At 44.3% G+C, this 25,708-nt stretch overlaps 1 protein-coding gene and 1 pseudogene across 3 annotated transcripts in view; one reads left to right on the forward strand and one right to left on the reverse strand.

Annotated features, from left to right (window-relative positions):
* Matn2 (matrilin 2) overlaps window positions 1-25,708 on the reverse strand; it is a 114,217-nt gene that overhangs the window by 34,359 nt on the left and 54,150 nt on the right. For 2 of the 3 annotated variants that reach the window (XM_010619576.3, XM_010619575.3), the window contains exons 6-7: window positions 16,860-16,982; window positions 4,447-4,569 (exon numbers count right to left, since the gene is read on the reverse strand). In XM_010619576.3, coding sequence (XP_010617878.1) covers window positions 4,447-4,569; window positions 16,860-16,982 — 246 coding nt within the window. The remainder of the gene's footprint in view (window positions 1-4,446; window positions 4,570-16,859; window positions 16,983-25,708) is intronic. The other variant, XM_033760006.1, reaches the window with a different exon arrangement.
* Window positions 10,825-11,352, forward strand: LOC104859089 (annotated as a pseudogene).

Here is a 25,708-nt window from a genome sequence, read left to right on the forward strand (position 1 = left end):
CAGGGTCTCCTATGTAGTTGAGACTGACCTGGAACTCACCATGTAGCCCAGTCTGGTCTCGAACTCACAGCGATCCTCCTGCCTCAGCCTCCCGAGTGCTGGGATTACAGGCACGCGCCACCAGCAACATTATTCACAACAGTGAAAGCTAGGAGCAACCCTACAGGGTACTGGTGGATGAACAAATCACCCAGATGTGGTATAGACATACAGCAGAGTACTACACAGCCTATAAAAAGAAGGAAATGCTGACATGTGCTACAAATAGTTGAACTATGAAGACAATATTGTACATAAGTAAGTTAATTCAATTATCTTGTAGGCAGTTAAACGGGGCCGCCCTCAAGGCACCAGCCCTCACAGTGCCAGTCCTCAAGGAGCCAACACAGGGAAGAGCCAACATGGAGAATAATTAGGGCACATTCATTGGTCAGCATTATAAAAAAGAAGAGAGGTAGATGGCAGTATTTATTCATTACTATCTACTGCCCCTGTGATAGCTAACTGTCAAGTCAACTTGAATACAAATGCCTAGCAGATTTGGTTCAGCACAGTTCTGAGTGTCTGGCTGGTGGGAGACCCACCCTGGGTGTGGCTGGCACCAACCAATGGGTGAGTGAACCAGATGGAATAAAAAGGGAAAGAAGAAGGAGGTCCTGTTTTTGTTTCTGCACAGGAGCCCCAGTCTTTGCCATTTCATTTGGACATCTGTCTCCAGGCTTCCAGTGCAGACCCTTCAGCTTCCTGACATGGACTCACACGGGACTCCAAACCTTTGACTTTCAACTGGCTCCTTTGTATTTTTCCGCCCTGGTACCAGGAATTGAACACAGGACCTTTCACTTGCCTGGCAGGTGTGATGTCATTGAGCTAAACCCCTAGCCCTTGACTGGATCCCTTGGGTCTCCAGCATGCAGAAGGCCCTTTTGCATTCTTTCACCACTGACTCTGTGGGTGACCATTTTAAATCTACGTTGTAAATCCATATCTATAGTCTATATAGATCTATAGACCTATAGTCTTCCTCTAGCGAGCCCTAACTGATATAGCACCCCTTATCTGCTTATGTGAGCCTCATAAACTGTATGGTGGTGCATATGGGTCTGGGAAGTCCCAGTATATCCAAGAGAATATCCCCAAGTTACATGATTGAACAATCAGATGACAAACTAAACAACTCTTACATTAAAATTAAATAGAAGTCTTCATGATGCCAGCTCCTAAACGAGTTAGAGACCTGACTGAATTGGTAAGACTACAAACCTCAGGGACCCCAGGCAGTGAATTACAATGCTAGCTGAATGGCTGTGGGAGTAAATTCCAGAAAAACTGGACAGATAAAAAAACACTGAGGCCGGGGATTTAGCTCAGTGGTTCGGTGGCCTGCCTTGCAAGCATAAGGATCCGAGTTCAATCCCCAGTACCAAAAAAACAAAAACAAACAAACAAACAAACAAAAAACACTGAGGCAGGGAGTCCCGTTCCTTCATTTAGGAAATCCGGGTCCAGAGAAGTAGAAAGTAGCTGGCTCAGGCAAAACAGCCAGTATGAATGACACTGCTGGGACTGGACTCCACATCTCCTGACTCGTCCAACCTGGAGGCTGGGACTGGCTTTTTAGAGAGTGGTGTCTCTAGCTACAGGGAGCTCCCTCCATGGCACCAGCACCAGTAGTGCTGGAGGCCCCCCCTGGATTGCGCCCACATCTGATTCAGCCTGGAGCTCCACCCCAGTGACAGCCAGGCCAGGCCCAGCTTTTGTACTCTGCGCTGACGCCTTCATAATTCATGTCGTTAGTTAACGACAGCAGCCGTCTCCAGAAGGAAAAACTGCCCAGATGAGGAGGACTGAATCCTGGCCAAGAGTTTCTCGTCAGAATTCTGCTTTCAACTCCCGCCCCCGCCCCCCAGTTTAACTGGATGACATCAAATTTCTTTGATACATTTCTCATTACCTTTGAAAATAGCCCACATCCATCAGCCTCCTGTGAAATATAAAAGGCTGTACCTTCAGCTCAATATTTGAAATAGTCAAAATTACTTAGGAGACTTCAGGTTCCTAATAATGAACTTCAGATTGGAAGCCTAACTTCTTTGTTTCCCCTGCCTCTTAACTCTCCAGGGAGACCTCAAGCACTGACTTCCGGTCCAGCTGTCTTCCGTGAGGACCAAGTGCAATCATCTGTCAGAGGCGCGGCTCAGAGAGGTGACCTCAGGGGTCCAGGGCTGGGCCCTCAACAAAGACAATGGAAAATGTAATGAGGAGGCGGAACTGTGGGAAATGAGAACACCGGCTTTTAGGAGGAAATTCGATTTTTCCTGGATGAAAAAGTGGGGCACCTGGCTAAGGAGGAAAAAGAACTATCAGCACAGAGTCTACACGAATGAGCTTTCGAGACTCTGGCCACGACCTGCACACAGGCCTATCTGTGTATCTGTGGGCCAATCTGTGTATCTGTGGGCCAGTCTGTGGTCCAACTCCTTCTCAGCCTCCCTCCTTGGCTCCTCTTCTCCAAGAGCCTCTCCAGGCAGGGTGTGCAGGGCATGGTGGAGGTGAAAGGACTCTGACGACTGGGAAGAGAGTCAAAGCCTCAAGAAAAGTCCCCGCCGATGGCTGCTACCTAGCCTATCCAGGTCCCCTCCAGTCATACACAGGAAGCGTACGACCATAATAAATGTATGTGATGAACCAGAAAATTATCCCCCACACACTAGAAAAAGGTGTAAAGAGCACAGAGGGGCCTGGCCAGGCCAGAAGAGCTGGCCCTCCAACATACTTGAGGCCTGTGTGGTTGCATGGAAAATACTCTTAATTGTTTTCACATTTCAAATGCTCTCAAATAAAGTTCCCATTAGGGCTTGCATGTTTCCAGGGTCCGCATCCAGGGAGGGGAGTGAGGATTATCTTTTATAAGAGAAGCTCCGTTTCACAATATGGGCTCTGCAACCATCTGCCACCATCAAGGTTTAGTCCTCGGCAGGATGAGTTCGTGAGTTACTGCGTGCTGCGAGCAGAGCGTGCCTCATCTGGATTCAGTTGCACACATGGCCCAGGAGAGGTAGACAGTGCAGCCTTTGCATCTCCAAGAAGAAGTCTAGGAAGTGGCATGTTGGGAAATATAACCCCAAATGGAAGCTCGAGAGAGATCTGCAAGTGATGTGGTCAGAAGACCGCAACAAGTCAGCATGCATCAGTGTGGCCTGATGGTGAGAAAGGTTTCTGAAGAAAATTTTCAGCTTGCACGCTTTGAAAAGCTCTCTCTCTCTGTCTTTCTTTGACACAGGGTCTTGCTATGTAGTTCAAGCTGGCCTCAAACTCACTATGTAGCCCAGGCCTTGAACTCATGGTGATCCTCCTGCCTCAGCCTCCTGAGTGCTGAGATTATAGGTGTGCGCCACCATGCCCAACTTGAAAAGCTCATCTTTCTAACAAGACTGAGGAATTTTTCTTGGTACCAGGGGTCAAACTCGGGACCTTGTACTTGCGAGGTAGGCAGTGGCACCACTGAGCTAAATTCCCGGCCAAGATTGAGGAATTAAAATGATAGTTGCAATTTCTCCAGGATAATACATCTCAAGAGATTCTTTAATTCATTCTTTCATTCGTCTATTCCACAAACACACACTGCACCCATGTGCACCAAGCACACAGCTATTGAGGATCTGGCCATGGGGAAACACAGCCACCTCTTGCCTGGCAGCCTTCTACTCTGGTCTCTCAGAAGTCTGGTTTAAAGACATCGCACTTAGCGTCCGTGCTGTAGGCTGCTCACGTCCCTTGAAGGCCAGTGACAGGCACTCAGCCCATCCTCACCATCCTCTGACGCCCTGTATCCCTTCAGTGCTGCCACGATGCTTCTGGGTCTTATTTTTCTTCTACCTTCCCATCAAAGAGGATAGAGCTGCAGCTGCCCCTCTTAGCAGCCACCAAGTGCCTTATCTTGTAGGGTTGGAAGAACACAGCTCTTCTTTTTTTTTGTTTGTTTTTTTGAGACAGGGTCTCACTATGTAGTTGAGACTGACCTGGAACTCGCTATGTAGCCCAGGCTGGTCTCGAACTCACAGCGATCCTCCTGCCTCAGCCTCCCAAGTACTGGGATTACAGACGTGTGCCACCACGCCCGGCTAGAACACAGTTCTTCTGATGTCTCCTTTCTGGGTTCAGCCTTTTGTTTCTCAACAAGGTAAGGAGGAGCAAGACTGAATCCTCATTTCAAATAAGCAGAACTTCAGCTAAGTCCCGAGTTTGCTAACCAAATTCAATGGTCTGACCTAATCTTCCCAATCTCTACAAAACATCCCGATAGGATGTAATGAACCAAAAGTATAAAGGACAGAATAGTTAGTGAATATAAATGCTGAATACAGGTGCAAGCTGCTTAAGATTGGCAAGGAAAAGAAAGCTAGAGCAGCACATGGTGAATGATGCTGGCCCGGTGTGACTTACTTCTGCAGGTCTTCTTGTCTGGATTCAGGGTAAAGCCTTTCAGGCAGCGGCAAGAGTAGGAATTGCCAGTGTTGACACATTCGTGCTGGCAACCGTGATTGGGTGAGGCGCAGAAGTCTATCTCTGCAGAGAGAGAAAAAGGTCCAACAAAGCCATGCCACTGGCACATAAAAACAAGGGATTTCCACCTGCATTTTTCCTAAATGGGTGAAGCCCATGCCTCAAAGACTTACGCCAGGAAGCAATCTCAATAGAGCTACTCCCAGGTCTAGAGACATAAATGCCCGGAGGAGAATCTTCTGCACACATGACACAATATCTAAGTAACTAATTTGTGAATGTGCTTTTTCTTATCTTGGTTCATAGAAGAGCCACTCAAATTAAAATTGCCGGATTATGGGCTGGGGAGAGAGTTTAGCTGAGTGTTTTATGAAATGCTGCAATTAAAACAAAGTAACTTTCTCCAAATCAAACTACACCACTCAAGCTCCTCCCACACTGAGCCAAACAGGATGCAAAAGCATCCTGGGAAATAAAAGGCCTCAGAGAGAAAGACACAAGTATTTCAAGTTGAAAATTTCTTCTTTATTGCATAAATAGGACCTTTCATCTCAAGATTCAGTCAGGAAATACATATTCCAATGTCTGGGAATATTCTAATGTAAACCAAAATATTCAGGAAGGAAAGTCTGCATGGAGTTTGTTATACAGGAATGTTACTTGCATAAGCGTTTTTTAAATATGGAAAGGGACCGCTCTGCTGAAAGGTCTGAACAACGGCTTTTGCTGAAGGGGAACCTAAACGCATTGTTTAAAATCACTGGGAATAAGTAGTCACTGAGGGAATCTTAAAAGACATCTTTGTTTTGATGAGGACTTTTATGGTTTTAAGGAACATCTGAATTATGTATATAATTTCCATCATGAAGAATCTGGCATAACTGACTTGTCCCAATCTATATCAAAGGAAACAAGCCAACTAGGAGAAGCACACACTGTTCTCCAAAGAAAAACAATGAAAAAAATGCCAAATGTTCCCAATGTAAAGTCCTGGGAGATTTACACCTCTAGAAACACGGAGGGTGACATGGGGAATCCACGCACTCAGCACTCGGCTTCAGAATCTGCGGTGCCCCTCTCCCTCTTCACCCTAACCCCATAAAAAGCCCATATCACTTTGGGGCGATCTCAGACGTGATATCATTTTTTCATAAATATTTCATAATGTATCTTTAAAAGATAGAGACTCTTCAGAAAATACAACTGTAATACCACTGTCACATGTAAACTTTTTTGCTGGGAGCACTGAGCTGTGGATCACTATGGCCAGGCCCAACTCACCTCCCGCAGATGGGCCTGGAACGAGGAACACGCATAGGGACAAGCATCTTGTTCACTTCCTCCCTCAGATAAGGCAGGGCCCGAGGGGAGAACAGGCAACAAGAAGGCGTGGTGGAGCGAGGCACGGCTGAGAAGAGGACTGTGTGCCCTCCGGCCTTCGCCAGAGAAACATCAAGCGTGAGACCGACCGAGTGGACCCTAGCTACTCTCCCGGCTCCGCCCACAGACCAGCCCCTTTGACCGCCCCCTGCACGGCCCTAGTCTAAGGTGAGGCCATTTGTCTGGTGGTTTTTTCCACCCATCAGGAGTTAGAGCCCCACCTGGCCCCGCCTATGCCTTGTTATATCACTTTGTCTTTCTTAATCTCTCACCATCATTTCTCACTTCGTGATCCCTTCAGGCACGTGGGCTGTGGCACTTTTTATTTGGAAACTCTTTGAAAATTACACATAGTTGCAAACATAAAAACTACAAGAGGCCAGGTGTGATAGAGCATGTTTATGATCCCAGCGATCTGGGAGGCCGAGGCAGGAGGATTACAAATTCAAACCCAGCCTGGGTAACTTGATGAGACTCTATTTCAAAATTTAAAAAGCTGTGGGGATACATCTCAGTATAAAGGCCCAGGGTTCAATCCCTAGTACCGCATACGTAAACCCACGTGCACGAAGTGTAAGAGCCACTGATAACACTGTTTATGCCGATTCATCTATTGTTAATATTTTACTCCATTTGATTGACCATTGGGTCAATTTTCTGAGCTAACTGTCAGAGGATAGGATATACACATCCTGGTTCTTTTCCCTTAAATGTAGTCTGGCTCCCTAAGAAGAGGGATATTCTCCTAAATAGGTAAACCACAAAGTAGCTATAAACTCCCCAAATTTACATTGATACAGTATTCAATCTATCATCACCAGGCGTGGTGGCTCATGCCTGTAATCCCAGCACTCAGGAGGCTGAGGCAGGAGGATTGCTGTGAGTTCGAGACCAGCCTGGGCTACATAGTGAGTTCCAGGTCAGTCTCAACTACATAGTGAGACCCTGTCTCAAAAAAAAAAAAAAAAAATCTACCATCCATATTCTAATCCTGCCAGCTGATAATGTTCTTTATAGTATTTTTCATCTACCAGTACAGAATCCAGCCTAAGGTCACAGATACTAGTTAGTTTTTACATTTCCTTATGCTGCCTTTAATCTAGAGCTTACATCCTGTCTGATGTGGCCATTTAAACTTAAATTGGTTAAAATTAAATTAACAATTCAGTTCCTTAATTGCACAGGTCATATCTGAAGGACTGAAGATAGGTGCACAAGGCTCCTGACTTTTTTTTTTTTTTTGGAGGGAAGGTCTTACTTCATAGTGAGCTGGCCTTGAACTCACTATGTAGCCCAGGCTGCCCTTGAATTCACAGCAATCCTCCTGTCTCAGCCTCCTGAGTGACAGGAATACAGGTGTGCATCACCCCACCTGGTTAATGCTCACGACTGTTTTATCTACTCGTTTTTAGGTTTCTTTTAAAATATATATATCTAAGGGCTAAAGGTGTAGGGAAAGTGGGGAGGGTAGGGGAAAGGGAACAAGGGAAAAGAAAAATACGAGAAAATGAAAAAATGGAAATAAAGTGTTTGTAAATGGGGAGGGGAGAGGGGGTGAACGGAGGGCAGGGACAAGGGGAAAAAATGAGAACCAAGAGCTGTCATGTGAAGGTACAGGATCCCAGTAATGAATGTAACTGTACTGTATACCTAGATTGTACCAATAAACTCAAGAAAAAGAAAAAATATATCTAAGTGTAAAAAAACAAACTACACATATTTAAGATGAATAATTTTATGAGCTTTGACTTAAGTATACTCCCAAGAAACCATAACCACAGTCAAAGTGACAACTATTATTTGTTGAAGATGGTAGCCTTGCCCTGTTGCATCATTTTTGCATCTTACTTGAAACATCTTTACCACATATGTGTGGGTCTCTTTCTGGATCCTATTCTGTTCATGTTTGTACCAATACATCACTATCCTTCACTGTTGTTTGTAATTAGTCTGAAAAGTAGGAAGTTTAGACAACCCACAGAGTGGAAAAAAAATAACCAGCTATACAGATAAAGGACTATTATTTAGAATATATAAAAAGCTTTTAAAAATCAGACCCCCCCCAAATTTAAAGACCCAATCCAAAACTGGGCATCTGAAATGAAAAGACACTTCTCAAGATGAAGAATTAGAAATGGCAAATAAACACATGAAACAATGTTCAACATCACTGGTCATTCAAGAGATGTAAATGAAAACAACACTGAGATTCCACCTCACCCCAGAAAGAGTGGAAGCTATCAAGGAATCAACCAATAGCAAATGCTGGTGGGCTGTGGGGAAAGAGGAAGCCTGCTCCACTGCTGGTGGGAGTGCAGACTGGTGCAGCCACTGTGGAAATCAGTGTGGAGAAACCTCAGAGAACTAAAACTAGAGATTCCATTTGACCCAGGTATAGCTCTTCTAGGTATCTTTCTGAAATAATTAAAGGAATCACACCACGGTGATATATGTGCACCCATGTTCATAGCAGCACAGTTTGTAACAGCTAAAACTTGGAAACAGCCCAAATGCCCATCAAAGATGAGTGAATAAAGAAGATGTGGGTTTTTTATACAATGGAGTACTACTCTGTCATAAATAAGGATGAGCTTCAGCTCAATGGATGGATGTTGAGACCATACTCTCAAGTGAAATAAATTAGAACACATGTTTAAATACCACACTGGTTCTCTGGTGTGAGCAAAGGAACATGGAAATAAGGACTGAAATGTATAATGGATGTTGGGAAATGGGAAGAAAGTGTTCAGATGGGAAGAGGAACAAGGGAGGAGAGAGGGAGAAAGGAAGGGAGAGACAAGAAAGGGAGTGAAAATAGAAGGAAAAAGGGAAACAAAGCTTCGTTACGGAAGGAGAGGAGGGGCTTGAGGGGGGATGGGATAAAATAAGATTTATTAAAAATAAAATAAGTAAAAAATTAGGAAGTTTAAATTCTCCACATCTGTTCCTCTTTTTTAGTTTATTTTACTATTCTCTTCCTTTGTATATCCATGTAAATTTTAGAACCTGTTTTTCAAGTTCTAAAAAAAAGGGCTACTAAGATCATTACAGAGATTGCTTTGAATCTATAGGTTAATTTGTAAAGGACTGACATTGAAAAATATTACTTTCTCTTTTTCTTTCAAATTTTATTGTTGTAGTTGTCATTTGGGTTTTTTTAGTACTGGGGATTGAACTCAGGTCCTTGCGCTTGCAAGGCAGGCACAGTGCCACTGAGCTAAATCCTGGCCCATGCAACATAGTTATTTTATATTATCTGTATTCAACAACCTTGTTAAATTCACGTAATAGTTTCAGTAGCTTTTTTATTTTATTTTTGACAATGTTATTTGATGATACAGCTGGGTTTAAATTGTTCTTTCTATTCTATGGACTATTTTTTTTTTCTTCTTTCTTGCACTGGCTAGAACCTCTAGCACAATGTTAAATAGAAATGGTGAGAACAGACATCTCTTTTGCTCCAAATCTCATAAAGAATCTACTCGCTCATCATTAAGAATAAAGTCAGGGGTCAGAGATTTAGCTCATGGTGGCACCATGACTGACTCAATTGTAAGGTCCTGAGTTCAATTCCCGGTTAAAAAAAAAAAGAATGAAGTCAGTTGATGTTTTTATTGATGTATTTTATCAGATTGAGGCAGTTTCCTTAATTTCTAGTTTGTGGAAGTGTTCACTTTTTTTTTTAATTAAATCACAAATGTCAGGTCTTGTCCAGTTCTTTTTCTCCATCTATGGAGCTGGGTCCCACAGTTACAGTATTGGATTATATTGATCAAGTTTTAAATGTTAAGCTGACCTTAAATTCCTGGGAAAAATTCAACTTGGACATGATGTATTATCCTTTTTGTATATTACTGGATTCGATTGCTAAGAATAAACAACTTTTGCACATATCTCATGAGGGATTTTTATTTATTTATTTATTTATTTTTGGTTTTTTGAGACAGGGTTTTGCTATGTAGTTGAGACTGACCTGGAACTCACTATGTAGCCCAGGCTGGTCTCGAACTCACAGCGATCCTCCTGCCTCCGACTCCCAAGTGCTGGGATTACAGGTGTGCACCACCACACCCGGCCTCATGAGAGATATTTATGTGTAGTTTTTTCTTACATCTACTGCTGTTTTAAGTATCAGCAAGCTGGCCTCATGGAATGAATCAAAATATGTTCTCTTACATTTTCAGGAAGAATGTGAATAGACTGGTATTAAGTTATTCTTCAAACGTTTGGGAGATTTCACCAGTTAAGCCAACTGGAGCTGGAATTTTCTTTGTGGGAAGGTTTAAAGCACAAACTCAGTTTCTTCTAACAGATGGAAGCCTATTCACATACTCTAATTCTTCTAATTCTTCAGTGAACGTTAGTAGTTTGTGTCTTTCAAGGAATTTGTCCATTTCATCCAAACTGTTGAGGTCTTTGGAATCCATTACTTATTTTCAAAGTTTGTAGGCTCTACAGTGAGATTCACTTTCTCATTCCTAATGCTGGTAACCTGTGTCTTCTCTATTTTTATCCCAGCCAGCTTGGCTAGAGGTCTGTCAATTTTACTGATCTTCTCAAAAACCAATCTTTCGGTTTTGCCAATTTGCTGCACTGCTTTCATCTTTTCTGTTTCTCCTATTGCCACTCATATTCCTTTCTTTTGAAAGAAAGTGTTAACCTCATGGTGCCTTCATCAATACTTCCATTCGTTCAATAAATATTTTCTGAACACCAGGCACAGGCAGGCACTGGTGTAGCAGTGAACAGAAATGCAAAGTCTAGTGCTGGGCATGTAGCTCAGTGGCACCGCGCCTGTCTTACAAGTGCAAGGTCCTGAGTTCAATCCCTGGTATCTTAAAAAAATAATGCAAAATCTAAACCAGGCATGGTGGCACACGCCTGGAACCCTAGCACTCAAGAGGCTGAGGCAGGAGGATCACTGTGAGTTTGAAGACAGCTTGTCCAATTTAGCAAGACCCTGTCTTAAAATTAAACAAATAAAAAGAGGTGAGGATGTCATTTACTAGTACAGTGCTGATGGGTTCAATCACCAGTATCTTTTAAAAAGTAATTAATTAAAAATAAATCTGGGCTCTGGGTCTTTGCTGGCTGGTGAGATGGCAGATGAGGAAGAGGATCCTACATTTGAGGAGGAAAATGAAGAAATTGGAGGAGGTGCTGAAGGGAGACAGGGTAAAAGAAAGAGACTTTTCTAAAGAATTGCAACGTATGATATATGGGTTTGGAGATGTCCAGAATCCTTAGACCGAGTCAGTGGATATTCTTGAAGACTTTGTCATAGAGTTCATCACTGAAATGACTCACAAGGCAATGTCCATTGGAAGACAAGGTCGAGTACAAGTCGAAGATATCGTCTTCCTGATTCGAAAGGACCCGAGGAAATTTGCTAGTTAAACACTTGCTGACTATGAAGAATTGAAATGAGCTAGAAAAGCATTTGATGAAGCAAACTATGGGTCTTGACACGTTTTGTACTTTCTGAAATGTCATTATTTTCTATGGAAACCATATATGTTTATTTTCTGTAGTATTGTCCTGATGCTTAGGCATGTATGCGAGAGGAAGAAACACAAGTTTTCAGCCTTTATTTTCATGTCTTTGTTTTTAGAGCATTTGGTTCCAGCCCTTAATTGCCTGCCTTTATATGACCATACTTGAATTACTTAGTAGACTTTAATGACTGCAAACCATGCAGTTCCTTCTGCCTTTGGACTGTCTGAAGAATAAACTTGTATTATATATTAGATATATTCATGCCATGATAAGCTGTATGCTCGCTGTTTAATAGGTAAAATCTCAGTGGCCTTTTTGACTGTCAGCTAAGGCATGTACTTCATGTATTCTGAAGTTTTTAGACAGCAGTCATCATTTTTGTGTGTAAGGAGAGGGTGTAGGAAATTGCAAGTTTTTGTTGGAAAATTTGTTTTACTATCTTTTTTAAAGATAACTTCTTTGTGTGTTTGTTTTTGACAAAATAAATTTCATGTCAGTGCTCCTGTGTTAAATCTTTTGTTGATTTAAAAGCATTTTGGCTTCTAACATACTACAGGTATTTGCTAAGTTTTAGGAGAACTAATTTTCCCAGATCAAACATTCTAAATTTAAATGCTTTTAGTAGTAGCAATGGTGATCAATGCCTAAAAGAATAATGGTAAAATAAGCATTTGGAATACTGTTATATTAACATATTTGTAAGTAGTTGCTCATTATGGAAATGTATACTTGATTGAAACTATATGTGGCCATAGAAACTCCTTTGTGTAATTCAGGACACACAGCTTTTGTGTGTACTTAGCTTACTGCATTAAATTATTATTGTCTTTAGCTTACAATGAGTATTAAAATTACATTAAATAAATCATTGAATGTTAAAAAAAATAAAAAATAAAAATAAATAAAAATAAATAAAATAAATAAATAAATCTGGAAGGAAATGTACCAAATTACTATTAACAAGTTATCCCTGCCGGGTGTGGTGGTACACACCTATAATCTCAGCACTCGGGAGGCTGAGGCAGGAGGATCACCATGAGTTTGAGACCAACCTGGGCTACATAGTGAGTTCCAGGTCAGTCTCAACTATATAGTGAGACCATCTCAAAAAACCAAAAACAAAAAAACAAAAACAGGAAAAAATCTACATCTGGATGATCAGAGATTATTTTATATAATTTCATTTTTATGCAGACCAGTTTTCTACAGTAAGTCTATTACTTTTGCAATCAGAAAAATATTAATAAATATACAAACTCATAATTACAAAACTAGTTGCCATGGAAAATAGCAGATATAATATAGAAAAAGAACAGTGTAGGAGGTGCCCAGAGACTTGGAGAAGAAAATAACCAGAGAAGAACATTGCTGAGAATGATATATACAGTTACAGATGCCTCTGGCCAAAACACAGGGTCCAGTCAACAAACAGCATGAGCCCTCAGCTCAGGAGAGCAAGCAGAAGCTCACAGGCATCACTGCAACTCAGGCTAAGTGCTCTGGACATCACAGCCTCTCACTGTGTCCTTGTGTACAGGCTTCTTTGCTGCCCCTCAACGTTGCTGTGCCTTACAGTTCCTGCCTCAGGGCCTTTGCATGGTGCTACGTTCCCTCTGCCTCCAAGGTCTCCTTCCTCTCTCCTCCCGTGCTAGACTGTGACCAAACATCACTTTCTCTTCAAGACGGTAGCTTTTCTTACCCTGCTCCAACCCAACACAAGCACTGTAAGGACAGAGCTGTTTTGTTTACGTCCCGCTATAAGCCCTGTGTCTATATCTGCACCTGGCACAGAGCAGATACTCCACAAGTCTCTGTTTCATACTAAATGGTTACTGGCACTACTCCCGGTAGAGTGCTCCATTGAGCTTCAGACCCATGACAGTCACTAGCAAGGGAAGACAGCTCTCTTGCCCTCCTTGAGGCTTCCTCTTGCCTGGCTGTTTGAAAATCTCCTTACAGGTAGTGAATACTTGCAGTCCCAGCCCTCTAGGAGGCTAAGGAAGGAGGATTGCAGAATTCAAGCATTTGGAGACTTAGCAAGACCCTATCTCGAAAGTGAAAATGTTTAAAAGTGCCTAGAGATATTGCTCAGTGTGAAGGCCTTGTGTTCAATCCCCAGTACCCAAAACCAAAAAAAAGCAAAACAAAAACAAATCAAACAAAGCAACCTCTTTCTGGGCGGATCCAGCCTGGCGGTCAGCATCCTGGGAGACAGGCATCCAGCAGGTTCCAAGGCCAGCCAGGCAATCGCCCTTCCGCCCAGTGCTGTCTCTCGTCTAGTCTCACTCCAGCAGGCTGGGCAGACATGTACTGGGGCCTAGTCTGTGGCTGTGCATTTTCTGTGCCCGGCTGGTCGACTACACGATGTCATTCTGATCTGACTCATTCTGAGTGGCCACAAAGAAGCGGAGAAGCAGGATTTGCTCCCTTGGACCCTAGGCACAGGGAGGCGGATCCCAGCTCAGTGTGAAGACTCACTTTCTAGGAGGGGACGAGGGGGACAAGCGGGAACAGTGAGTGTCCTGTTGGTGGGGGTGGGCAAGTGCATGCCGGACGTGGCACAGCAAGGACACTGAAGGATGGGCAGGCGGGCAAGATCCAAGTTGCACATGAAGGCTCCTTCCAACTGACAGCTGTCAATAACCGCAGGGCACACTGCAATCCCTAGGAAGGTAGCAGGTCAGCTATGTCCTAGCCAGGAAGCCTGACAACTACTTCTTTTATTTCTCTCTCTGTCGCTGTCTCTGTCCGGGTCCTGCTATAGCCTTGAATTTGTAGCAGTCCTCCTGCGCGGCCTCCAAAGTGCCGGGCTTGTGGGCGTGTGCTACAAAGCCTGGTGGATTGGCAATTCTACTTCAACGTAGGTGCCCAAAACAATGAAAATTAGGGACGCGGATAGACACTTGTCCACCCTAGTTCATAGGAGCATGACTCACAACAGCCTAAAGGTGGAAAAACAAAATGTGGTATGTAAACAAAATGGAATATTATTCAGAATTAAAGGGAATTCTGAAGGTGCAATAATGGAAGAACCCTGAAGATGGCATGCTAGATGAAAGGAGCCAGTCACAAAGGACAGACGCTGCACGATTCTACAAACACAAAGTCCCTGGAAAGTCAAAGTCAGACACAGTGGAACAATGGTTGGCAGGGACTGGCTGTGGGTGTGGATCAGGGAACCAGAGCTTCCATTTGAGGTGATGAAAAAGTTCTGGAGATGGATGCTTGTGATAGTTACGTAACGATGTGAATGCATTTAAAGCTACGGAACTGTACAATTCATAACGGTCGTGCGGCTGGGCAAAGTGGCACATTTCTGTAAGCCCAGGTACTCAGGAGGCTGAGGCAGGAGGATCCCAAGTTGGAGGGCAGCTTGGGAAACTTAGTGAGACCCTGCCACAAAATTAAAAATTGGGGATATAGCTCAGTGACAGCAGGCTTACTGTATGTGAGACCCTGGGTTTAATCACACACACACACAAATGGGTTACAGTGCTAAATTTTATGCAAAGCACATTTTACCAAGAAAAATCTTACCAATATTTTGCAAATCGATGGTAGCTGATTTTTCCACTCTTTCTCCCACAGAATGTTCACATGGGTTTGGACAGGCTGCTTGAGCATAAGGAACTGATATAGAAGCTGATGCATTTTTTGATATCATTTAGCTAGTTTAAATTACATCAGTAGCCGGCTGTGGTGACGCATGCCTGTAATCCCAGCACTCGGGAGGCTGAGGCAGGAGGATCACTGCAAGTTTGAGAACAGCCTGGGCTACATAGTGAGTTCCAGGGCAGTGTGAACTGCACAGTGAGACCCTGTCTCAGAAAAACCAATAAATTAATAAATAAATCACATCACTCATTCGGGAGCTTAAAGCCCTAATTATGTACACTTTGGCCTAATCATGAATTACTCACGCTTGGCATATCACGTTGACTAGGACACCTTATTTAGACAATAACTGTGCACTCACTAACTGGATTAACAAGCTTTCAGTTACACTTCTGGTTAGAAATAGAGACTGAAATGCAAGGAACTGAGGCTCTTTGATTTTTTTGGAAACTTATAAGAAGTAGAAAAAAATGTCTAAAAATCCTTGACCACCACAGCAGCAGGCAGGCTGCCCCCTGCTCTACTTCTCCCCATGCCTGTCCTCGCTGCAGGCCCCGCGTCTTGGGTCTTGGCACATCTTTCCTCCTTTACCTGGTGCCTGACAGCTCCACCCTCGAGACCCAGCCAGTGTTTCCCCCTCCAAGAAAGATCTTTGCTTCATTCATTCCTGTTGGCTCATGGTTGGGAGTCCAATAATGTACGTTTCTTTGTTTTGTCTTGCTTTTTGGGAAAGAGTCTCAGTATGCAGTTCAGGCTGGCCTTGAACTCACGATGTAGCCCAGGCTGGCAGTGAACTCCCAGCGATTATCCTGCCTCAGCCTCCCAAGTGCTGGGATTACAGGCGTGCACCACCATGCCCGGCCACAAAATGTGTGTATGTTTGTTTTTAACTCACTGTACTCCTTCCTTCTCCAATACTCCCCTTGCCTCCAGCCCTGGTGTTATAAACTATAGAAGTTAAGGAATTAAAGTATAGGAGACATGTTTATGTTTAAGGAAGTTTTAGGGGATGCTTTTTGAAAAAAATATATTACAGAAGTGTAACCTGTTTTATGTAACGAATGTATTTTAGAAAGGTGGAAGGTACAGCAGCTTTTTATAAATTAAAATCCTGACTGTTCATTGTTGCTCGTTTCAGAGATGCCATATCTTATTAAACTCTGTCTCTTAAAAATACTGGGCCCTGACAACTAAGAAACCTCTCCCAAGCGACCCTCCACACATGGGGATAATCAGGCACATGCAAGTCCTAACGTGCTACCACACACTCCACATCTAAAGAACACTGTCAGAATCCTTTTGTAAAACTGGCGATCGCCTCTACTTTGTAGATTGTATGTTCTGATTTGGGGAACATAAGTCAAACAGAACAAAATAGCTACAGCAAAAGCTGAGCAGTGCTCTGAAAAGGGCTGTCCAGCTATCCCTACCCTGCCCAGGAAAGCCATGTTCAGTTCTTTCTGGCTCAGCAGGTTTCTAGCACTGTGTGGAGTCAGAGCTGGAGCCCACAAGCCACAGAGCTTTGCTGAAAATATTCCTCAAGCTCTGCTAATATCGATGGGTGGGCAAGGCTGAGGGAGGCGAAGTAAGGTGGTCTGGTTAGTGGCATGCTCTGAGCTGGACTGGGAAGCCCAAATGTGGTTTCCATCAAAAGATATCTTCACCAGACACCTCGACTCGTGATGGGGAGTGGTAGGAGGCTGCAGCCTTAGACAGCGTAGAAGGGCCTGGCACGGAGGACTCGGGCCAGAAGGGAGCGGACCTCCAGGATGTAGCCCTACGGGAATCTACGCCTGGGAGATTTCCACAGCCACAGTTCCCACAGTAACGGTGCAAATGTGTGTGTGCGAGTTTCAACTTACTTGTGCATGTTTTTTTATCTGGGTTAAGAGTAAATCCTTCACGGCACTGGCACGAGTAGGAGCCATCTGCATTGACACACTCGTGTTCACATCCGTGGTCTTCCAAGCTGCAGTAGTCCACAGCTGCAGAAAACATAACACATTCAGAGTTCAGTTAGAAATTCAGGTCAACGTTATGTTCAATGAGGAGAGGCTGAAAGCTTTCCCTCTGAAATCAGGAACAAGACAAAGGATGGCCACTATCACCACTCCTGTTCAACACAGTCCTTGAAACATTATCCAGAGCAATCCGGCAAGAGAAAGAAAACGGTATGTATAGGAAAGGAAAAAGTCAAATTATTGTTATTTGCAGATGACATGATCTTGTACATAGAAGATCCAAAATCTTCCACCAAAGACTGGTAGAATTCATAAGCAAATTCAGCAATGTAGTAGGATACAAACTCAACGCACAAAAATCAGTGCCATTCCTGTACATCAATAATGAACCCACCAAGAAAAAAATGAAGAAACCAATACTATTCACAACTTCATCAAGAAAAATTAAATACTTAGGAATTAATCTAGCTAAGGAAGTGAAAGATCTCTACCACAAAAACTACAGTTCTCTGAAAAAGGAGATCAAAGAGGATATCAGAAAGTGGGAAGAGCCGGGTGTGGTGAAGCACACCTGTAATCCCAGCACTCGGGAGGCTGAAGCAGGAGGATCGCTGTGAGTTCATGACCAGCCTGGGCTACGTAGTGAGTTCCAGGTCAGTCTCAACTACGTAGTGAGACCCTGTCTCAAAAAAAAAAAAAAGGAAAAAGAAAGTGGGAAGACAGCCCCTGTTTCAGGGCAGGCAGAAACAATATTCTCAAAATGGCCATCCTTCAAAACTGATATAGAGATTTAACACAATCCCAATTAAAATACCGACAGTGTTCCCCGCAGAACTAGAAGAAACAGTCCTAAAATTCATATGGAACCAGAGGCAGCACCCTGATTTCAGAGGTCCAGCCACCGTACTCTGAGACACTGCCCATGTGCGTGGTGCTTTGTCACGGACGGTAGCCTGGGAAACGAAAGCACGGGGTGGACGTGCAGAGGGGTGGATCAGAAGTGAGCGAGGGAAAGGGAGGACTTAGAGCTGACGCGCACGTGTGTGTGTGTGTGTGCATGTGTGTGTGTGTGCGTGTGCGTGCGTGCATGTGTGTGTGCGTGTGTGCGCGCGCGTGCACGTGTGTGTGCATGTGCGTGTGTGTGTGCGTGCGCGTGTGTGTGCGCGCGGGTGTGTATGCGTGTGTGTGTGTGTGTGTGTGTGTGTGTGTGTGTGTGTTGCACCTTAGGCCTTCATATCCCCCACCCAGCTCTGGTCTCCCTTCACCCCAGGTCCCCTTCCACCCGCAGAAGGTCTACTTCCCCGTTTCCTATCGTCTTTCTTTCTTTTTTTTTTTTTTTTGCTCACTTTGGGTTTCTCATCTGAGAAAAACCTACTGTTATCATTATGATGACCTAGTTGTAAAATGGAACACAAACAAACCAAATCTGGTGAAAAACAGTAGATCCCAAACTGTATTTTCACAGAGATTATATCCTTTTTCTGAGGCAGAGCCAGGAAATTAGAAATAAGAAAGCTTGCTGTGTTAAGGTGGTAAAATTATGTGCAACCTTCTTTTTCTTCAAGAAAATGTTTCTCTCTACAATGTATTGGGATACATTAATGTCAATCATTTGTAAATAAGAACAAGGACAAATGAATACACATGTATGATTTCTTAAAAGCAGAAATTATCCAGGGGAGAAGACAGTAACACAGTTAACACAATAACCAATAGAGGCGAAGAAAAAAGCTAAAGGTTTTTAAAGGGAAACTGCCTGTGTTGTAATTTTTCATTAAGTTTCTGTCTAATATACTATTTTTTGTAACTTCACCGCTCTGAACAGTTCTAAGAGTACCTCATAGTTGTCATGATGGTGGGAACAAGATGACACTGTCTCGGGTCTGAATGTCATGGGACATTAGCTGGGTTGGGTCATAATATAAATATCTAGCTGGCACCAAAGCCTCCTAAAAGTTAATTTCTCATCTTTCAAGAACCAATGGGTTGTTAAACTAATTACTGGTGATGTCGGGGATGCTGAGACTAAGGAGCATCAGCCCGGCACATACCCCAGTCTGTGTCAGAGAAGGTGGCCGTGCTGTGACTCACTCACACAGGCTTATGTTAGCTGTTGGCAGTCCCCTCCTTCAAACCCTTCCCACTGGCCTGGCCCACCATTTTGGAAGCTTCCTAGCCCTGCCATGGTTCCACCGTCAGTCGGCCAGTCTGGTCTGTCACCCACATCTCAGTGTCCCCTCCAAGGGAGGGGCTGCTCATCTGGCTTCTCGGTTCCAGCACACTGATGATGCTGCGGTGACGAGGGACCAAGTCACTGTTCCAAAAAGACAGAAACTCAGACTGTACTTCTCTCTTGAGCTTCTCACAAACCAAAAGATGCCATCCTTGAGCCCACCAACTTCCGTCCTTTGCAGGGACACTGTGTATGTATGATACTGGCCCATCTTTTTTTTAGGACTCTGATCTAAACTACGCATTCCAAATTTCCCAGAATTCTCTTCTTCCACAGAATAGGTAGCCAACGCTGGCCCAAGTGTTAAAAAAAAATAAAATAAATTGTACAGCAATTTTAAGCAGCCCCTTAACTGACCCCCGTTTAGCCAACTCTCGATCCATCCACACTTTCTTCACACATGATCTGCAGCCCGAAGCCTAGAACATGCCAGACCCTGTGCTCAAGGCAGCGCAAAAGCCTGTGCTTGAGGACCTGTGCGCTGCTCCCCTGCCTGAGGCCGGGTTTAGAAAGCTCTGGTTCTGAGAGTGCGGTCTGGGAAGTGGCTGCAGCAACCATCATTCAAAAACTTGTCAGTGGGGCCCAGGATGTAGCTCAGTGGTTCCGGCACCTGAGTTCAATCCACGTATGAAAAAAAAAAAGTTGTCAATGAGCCAGTTCTCAGGTGCCGCCCAGGTCAGGGAGGTAGGAAACTCCAGGTATGGAGCTCAGGAACCAGCTCTCGGGTAGTCTACCCAGGTTAAAATCTAACAGCCTTTATTAAAAAGACAAAGTTATTTTCCCTCAATCCGATACATGTTATTATAATTAATTTAAATATAATAATAGCCAACAAAAACAAGTACTGTGAGAAACTAATTTTCTAAAAAATATAAATGAATGGGTCAGGGATCTAGCTCAGTGGCACCCGCAACTACCTCAAAATGCAAGGTCCTAAGTTTGATCCTTGGTACAAAAAAATTTTTAAAAAAAGATATATATGAAATTTGTAGCTTTGGAAAGACCTGAGCCAATTCCCTACACGAAATTGCTGTAGGACCAGGCATGGATGAAACAAGTGGAAAAGATCAGGCCATTTTCATTAATATTTATAAGGATTCTGTCTTTAGACCATTCTACCAAAGTCTTTAAATCCTTTTTCCAGTTCAAAGAACCCAAAACTGAAAATCATAGACATGTGATTGCTATGATGTAAGCAACAAAGATTTTAAAATATTTTTATTCAAATCAACCTCTGTATTTTTTGAGTGTATTCTTAAAATTATTTGTTATTAAATGTACATTTATGTGTTTTAAACAAAAATAAGATAGGTCTGGTTTTGGTTTTTTGGTTTTATTTTGTTTTTGAGACAGGGTCTCACTTTGTAGTTTAGGCTGGCTCTGAACTCATTATGTAGTTTGGACTTGTGGCAATCCTCCTGCTTCAGCCTCCGGAGTATTGGGATTACAGGTGTAAGCCACCATGCCTGGCTTAATTAAGGTAGGTCTGGGTATGTACTTTTACTTTATTTTATTTGAGTTACATTTTCCATTAATCTGGCAGCCATAGCCCCAAAGTTCATTCAGGCATCACTGGGTCCCAAAGCCCTGGTCTGAGCAATTAGAAGGTGTCCAAAGCCCACTTTGATTTGAGAGCCACCCACTGATTCACTGCTAGGTTACCAGGGACGACAGATGAGATCATCAATGCAGCAGAAAGAAAGTCATTTCCGGGTCCGTGAGACTCCAAGTGTTTCAAGACCAAAGTTCTAGTACATCAACTCTGACATCCTTTGCCAAATGTTTAGGGTTCACTGCACAACTTCCTTGGTTGTAAAACTGTACTTGTAAAAAGGAAGACAAAAGGCTGGGCGTGGTAATACGTGCAATCCCAGCACTCTGGGAGGGTGGGGCAGAAGGACCCCAAGTTCACCAGTTCAAGCCCGCCTAGGCACTGTGGTGACTTAGCAAGTCATGTGTCAAAATTTTCAAGACTTAGCTCAGTGGCACAGCACCTGCCTCACAAGTACAAGGTCCCAAGTTTGAGCCCCAGTACAAAAAAAAAATTTTTTTTAATAAATAAATAGATAGACTGGGGCTGTAGCTCAGTGTGAAGGCCCTGGTTTCAATCTCCAGTGCCAGGGAGGAAAAATAAAAGAGGAAAGCCAAGTTGGTCAGGGCACAGATGTATAGTGGTGACCTTTGTGCGTAACTCCAGAATGCCTCTATTGTTCTAAATCCTCAGCTACATCAACAGATCCTCTCGGTCACTGCTGCCTGAAATGGTCACACGCTCCTTTCCAAACGGGAAGAGCGCAGTCATTTCCTGACGTCTGCTTTCCCTCCAAGTCATACAGTGCTAGGATGCTAGGGTCCCAAGTTACCCTTGGCCGGGGGGGAGAGTCCCTGGCTGTGTTCATGGATAAACGACACTCAGGTGCCAGGTAATAAAGCTAAGATGGGGATTACTGATTTACAATCTGCTCACATCTCCAGGTTTTCAGCAGGGATCAATGTGTGGAAACTGGCCATTTTAGAGAGAAGCATTCGGATCTCAACATTTGTTAATGATTAAGAAAAACTGAATGTGTCACGGAGAGAAATGATAGAACCAATTTATTTGCTGAGCACATATTAGACACTTATGTACACGAAGACTCACTAAGCCTTCCCTGCCACGACTGGATTTCTATATGCAGGATTTTAAAGCTTGGGGATACTGTGGCTTCTCTTTAGACTGCATAAATCTTTTACCTTTCTGAAGCTCAGGGGAGGTTTCGTATGACTTCATAGCACTAGAGGAATGTTATGAGAAGATTGTGCCCCCTATAAATTCATCATGAAGCCTTAACCCCTAATGCTTCAGAATGTGACTGTATTTGAAGACAGGAGCCTTTAAAGAGGTGATTAAATTAAAAAGAGGCTGTTAGCTGGGTGTAATAGCATGCATCTGTAATCCCGTCAATCTGGAAGGCTGAGGCAGGAGGGTCAAAAGTTTAAGCCCAGCTTGGGTAGCTCAGCGACTTACAGAGGCACTATCTTGGAATTTTTTAAAAAATCTTTTTTAAGTACTGAGGATGAAGCTCAGAGTGAAGGCCCTGGGTTCCATCCCCAGAGCGGGAAGAAAATAAAAAGTCTACGAAGGCAGCCCTCACCCACTCTGACTGGTGTCCTTACAGGAAGAAATCAGGACACCAATGAGGCACCAGGGCAGAACACACAGAGGAAAAGACCACGTGAAGCATGGTAGGACATCACTATGCACAAGCCGAGGTCAATACTTACCTGGCAGGGGAGATACCATGATCACAAGCCGAGGTCAGAGACCCCAGAGAGAACCAACATGCTGTCCCCGGATCTCAGGCTTCTGGCCTCCAGAGCCACGAGAAAACAGATGTCTGCTGTGTCAGCCAGCAGCCTGGTATAGTTTGTTATGGCAGCCAGAACTACAAACCCAGGGACAATGTCCAGAAGGGTTCAATAATGCCGAGCTAAATCCCCGTGTGATCAGTCACCTGTCACCATCATTCTTGACACACAGAGGCCACATGTGATTTTCAAACGTACCACATCTTAGATACATGTCGGGGGGGATGGGTACTGGGGATGGAACTCAGGACTTTGTGCTTGCCAGGCAGGTACAGCGCCACTGAGCTAAATCCCTGGCCCTTCTTAGATACGTTATTAAAGGCAAACATTCATAAGTAGACAAAGTTTCATAATGAACATATAATCAAGATTCAACTAACATTCATCAGTTACCTATCAGACATTGATTGTTCCTGTTATGATAGCAATTATACTAATACACATTTATATATGGTACTAACTGCTTCAAATATATTAACTCATTTGACACTCACCACTCTTTAAAGTAGGTATTATTATCCTCAATTTACAGATACAATAGCTCAAACACAGATTAAGAGACTTATGCTGGACATGGTGGCACCTTCACGGAACCTCAGCACTTGGGAGGCAGAGGCAGGAGGATCACCATGAGTTCAAGGCCAGGCTGGAAATCATAGAGAGACCCTGTCTCCAAAAAAAAAAGAAAAGGAAAAGACTTCTCAAGAGAGCCTGAATGCTCTAGATTGTGATCAGTTGTTCAGCCTCAGTCAGTGCTTCAAGAAAAATGTATCATGGGTCCACTGCACGATGTAAAGTACAAGAAAGCACAAGTGGCCTCTGTCCTTGAGAGTTTACAATCTGCTCCAGCAGGCAGGACACACAAAGGACCAAAGTCCCCCAAAATACAAGGCAGGCCACGGGCATCAGATGCGCAAGTTCAAGAGCAAACCTGCCCTCAAACGTAGAGATAAATGCTCTTTTAAAACAGTTTGGGGATGGCTATAAATACAGTGGCAGCAGTGAGCGACAGCTAACGAATTACAAATTCAAGGGCTCCACTAAAGCAGAGGGGGATCTTAACTGATCAGGAACCCACTGCTAACCACCTGCATGTGGAAATCCACTCAGAAGCAAGTACAGGGACAGGAGGAGCCATGTACAGGGAGGTGGGGCTTTGGCACTCAAATAGGAAGTACACAGCCCAAGGTAGCAGCTAGGAACTGAACTGTCATCAAGGCAGCTGTGACTCAGGGAGGAGGATGGGAAGGAGGGGAAGGCGAGGCAGGAGAGGATGGTAATTACCAGGAGGGGGAGCGGGGCGGCCAGGGCTTGGGTACTGGCTGTAGGAATGGGGAGGGAGACAGGAAAGGAGGAGAGAAGGTGCCAAGAATACAGGCGAGAAGGAGAAGCCCAGTGGGGCTCCACGAACTTGAGCTTCAGACAACTCATTATCTCTTCTAGAATCTGTCCTCCCCACTCTCCGAGTCTGAAGCTCGTGTTCATGGCCTTCACATCCTGCACTATCCTCCTGGAGTCCCTTCTACAGTTTACCACATGATTATGATAAACTTCTATTAATCACCCCCGGTTATAAGCCCATCAGAGACTCTTTTTCAGATTTTTTTTGTTTTTGCTTTTTTTGAGACAGGGTCTCACCATGTAGTTGAGACTGACCTGGAACTCACTATGTAGCCCAGGTTGATCTCAAACTCACAGCGATCCTCCTGCCTCAGCCTCCCGAGTGCTGGGATTATAGGCATGCAACACCACGCTCAGCTCTTTTTCATATTTAAAAAAAAAAAAAAATCCAGACTCTCCACTCGATTCTCCAGCCCCTGAACAGTCTGGTCTCTCTTGATATCTTCCAGTTCCTTTCCTATTTCATTCTACGGGAAGTCTCACTGCCAGAGAGCTGGTCCCCCACCAAGTCCAGCCACTAACCAGGGTGATTATACAACTCACCTTCCAAGCTGCAATGCAACCGGAGGCTGAAAGAAATACTTAGGAGATGGCCAAGGGGCATAACAGGGATCATCCTGGATCACCTGGGTCACGTGGCCACTCAGTGTCCCCTGCCCAGCCGCATACAGGCCCCAGATCAGCCGCTGAGGAAGTCCAGAGTCCTGACTCCTCTCTGCGGTCGTCCAAATCTCCCCGCTAAGTCTCCCTGTTGTCTGGGTCTTTGGCGAATCCCTTCACACTGGTACCCTCGCATTAGGCTGCCTATGTAGCTCTTGAGGTGGCATCTCACTGTGACCGTCTCTCCCTGACCCAGCAGCCCCAGGAACAAGCCTTGCCCACCCAGCCAGCCTTGGACGCTTGTGCGTGAGAGCACGGCCACCGTACACTGTCACCGCCCGACATCACCCTGGCCTTGGACACCTGTCTAACTCCTTGCTGCTCTTCCCTCCTTCCTCTCCACTGCGATGTCTTCTCCAACCTCCTCTGCAGCCTCTATGTCTTTCAGCCCCATAGATCTGCCCATCGATTCTCACAAACTTTCTCCGGAAGCATCTCTCGCTGCCACTTGGTCAGCGACAGGCAAGGACAGTGGTGGTCAGAGGGCTCGGACCTGGGTCACTCTGGCTGCACAGTCTCTCCCATCCTCCCCTTCTTCAGCTCGGACTCCTCCCAGGACAGCAGACATGTGCACAAGGGCAAGGTCCACCTCTAATAAACACAGCCCACCAGCTCCCTAGCAACACGGCATTGACCTGCTTGTGCTTTCACTTTGTAATACACGTCAAATCCCAGAAGTCACAGCAAAAGCACAGAGACACCGATGTTCTCTACTACTGCGGGGTGATTAGGCAATTACTTGCCAACATTCGGAGACCTGGTTCCCCACTTCCCTCCAGTTTCCGAGGGCAAGGTAGGCCTCCTGACCTTCTCCTCACGGCCCTCAGACCCAGGTCCGCTTATTCCCTCCTTAACCCATCTCTGGGACTCACTGGCCTGACTTCCGGGATCACCACAGACTTTCCTCACCACAGCCCCACATCCTTCCACCCAACAGCACCCAATTCCTCTACCTACTTGACAACTGGCTTGGGGTTAAAAGGAAAATGGTAAAACAGGGCCAGGGAATTAGCTCAGCAGCACAGCACCTGCCTGGCAAAAGTGAGGTCCTGAGTTCGATCCCTGGTACCAAAAAAAAAAAAAAAAAAAAAAAAAAAGAAAAAAAAAA

Source organism: Fukomys damarensis, unplaced genomic scaffold, assembly GCF_012274545.1.
Source record: "Fukomys damarensis isolate Sample0158 unplaced genomic scaffold, DMR_v1.0_HiC HiC_scaffold_5, whole genome shotgun sequence".
Taxonomy (NCBI): domain Eukaryota; kingdom Metazoa; phylum Chordata; class Mammalia; order Rodentia; family Bathyergidae; genus Fukomys; species Fukomys damarensis.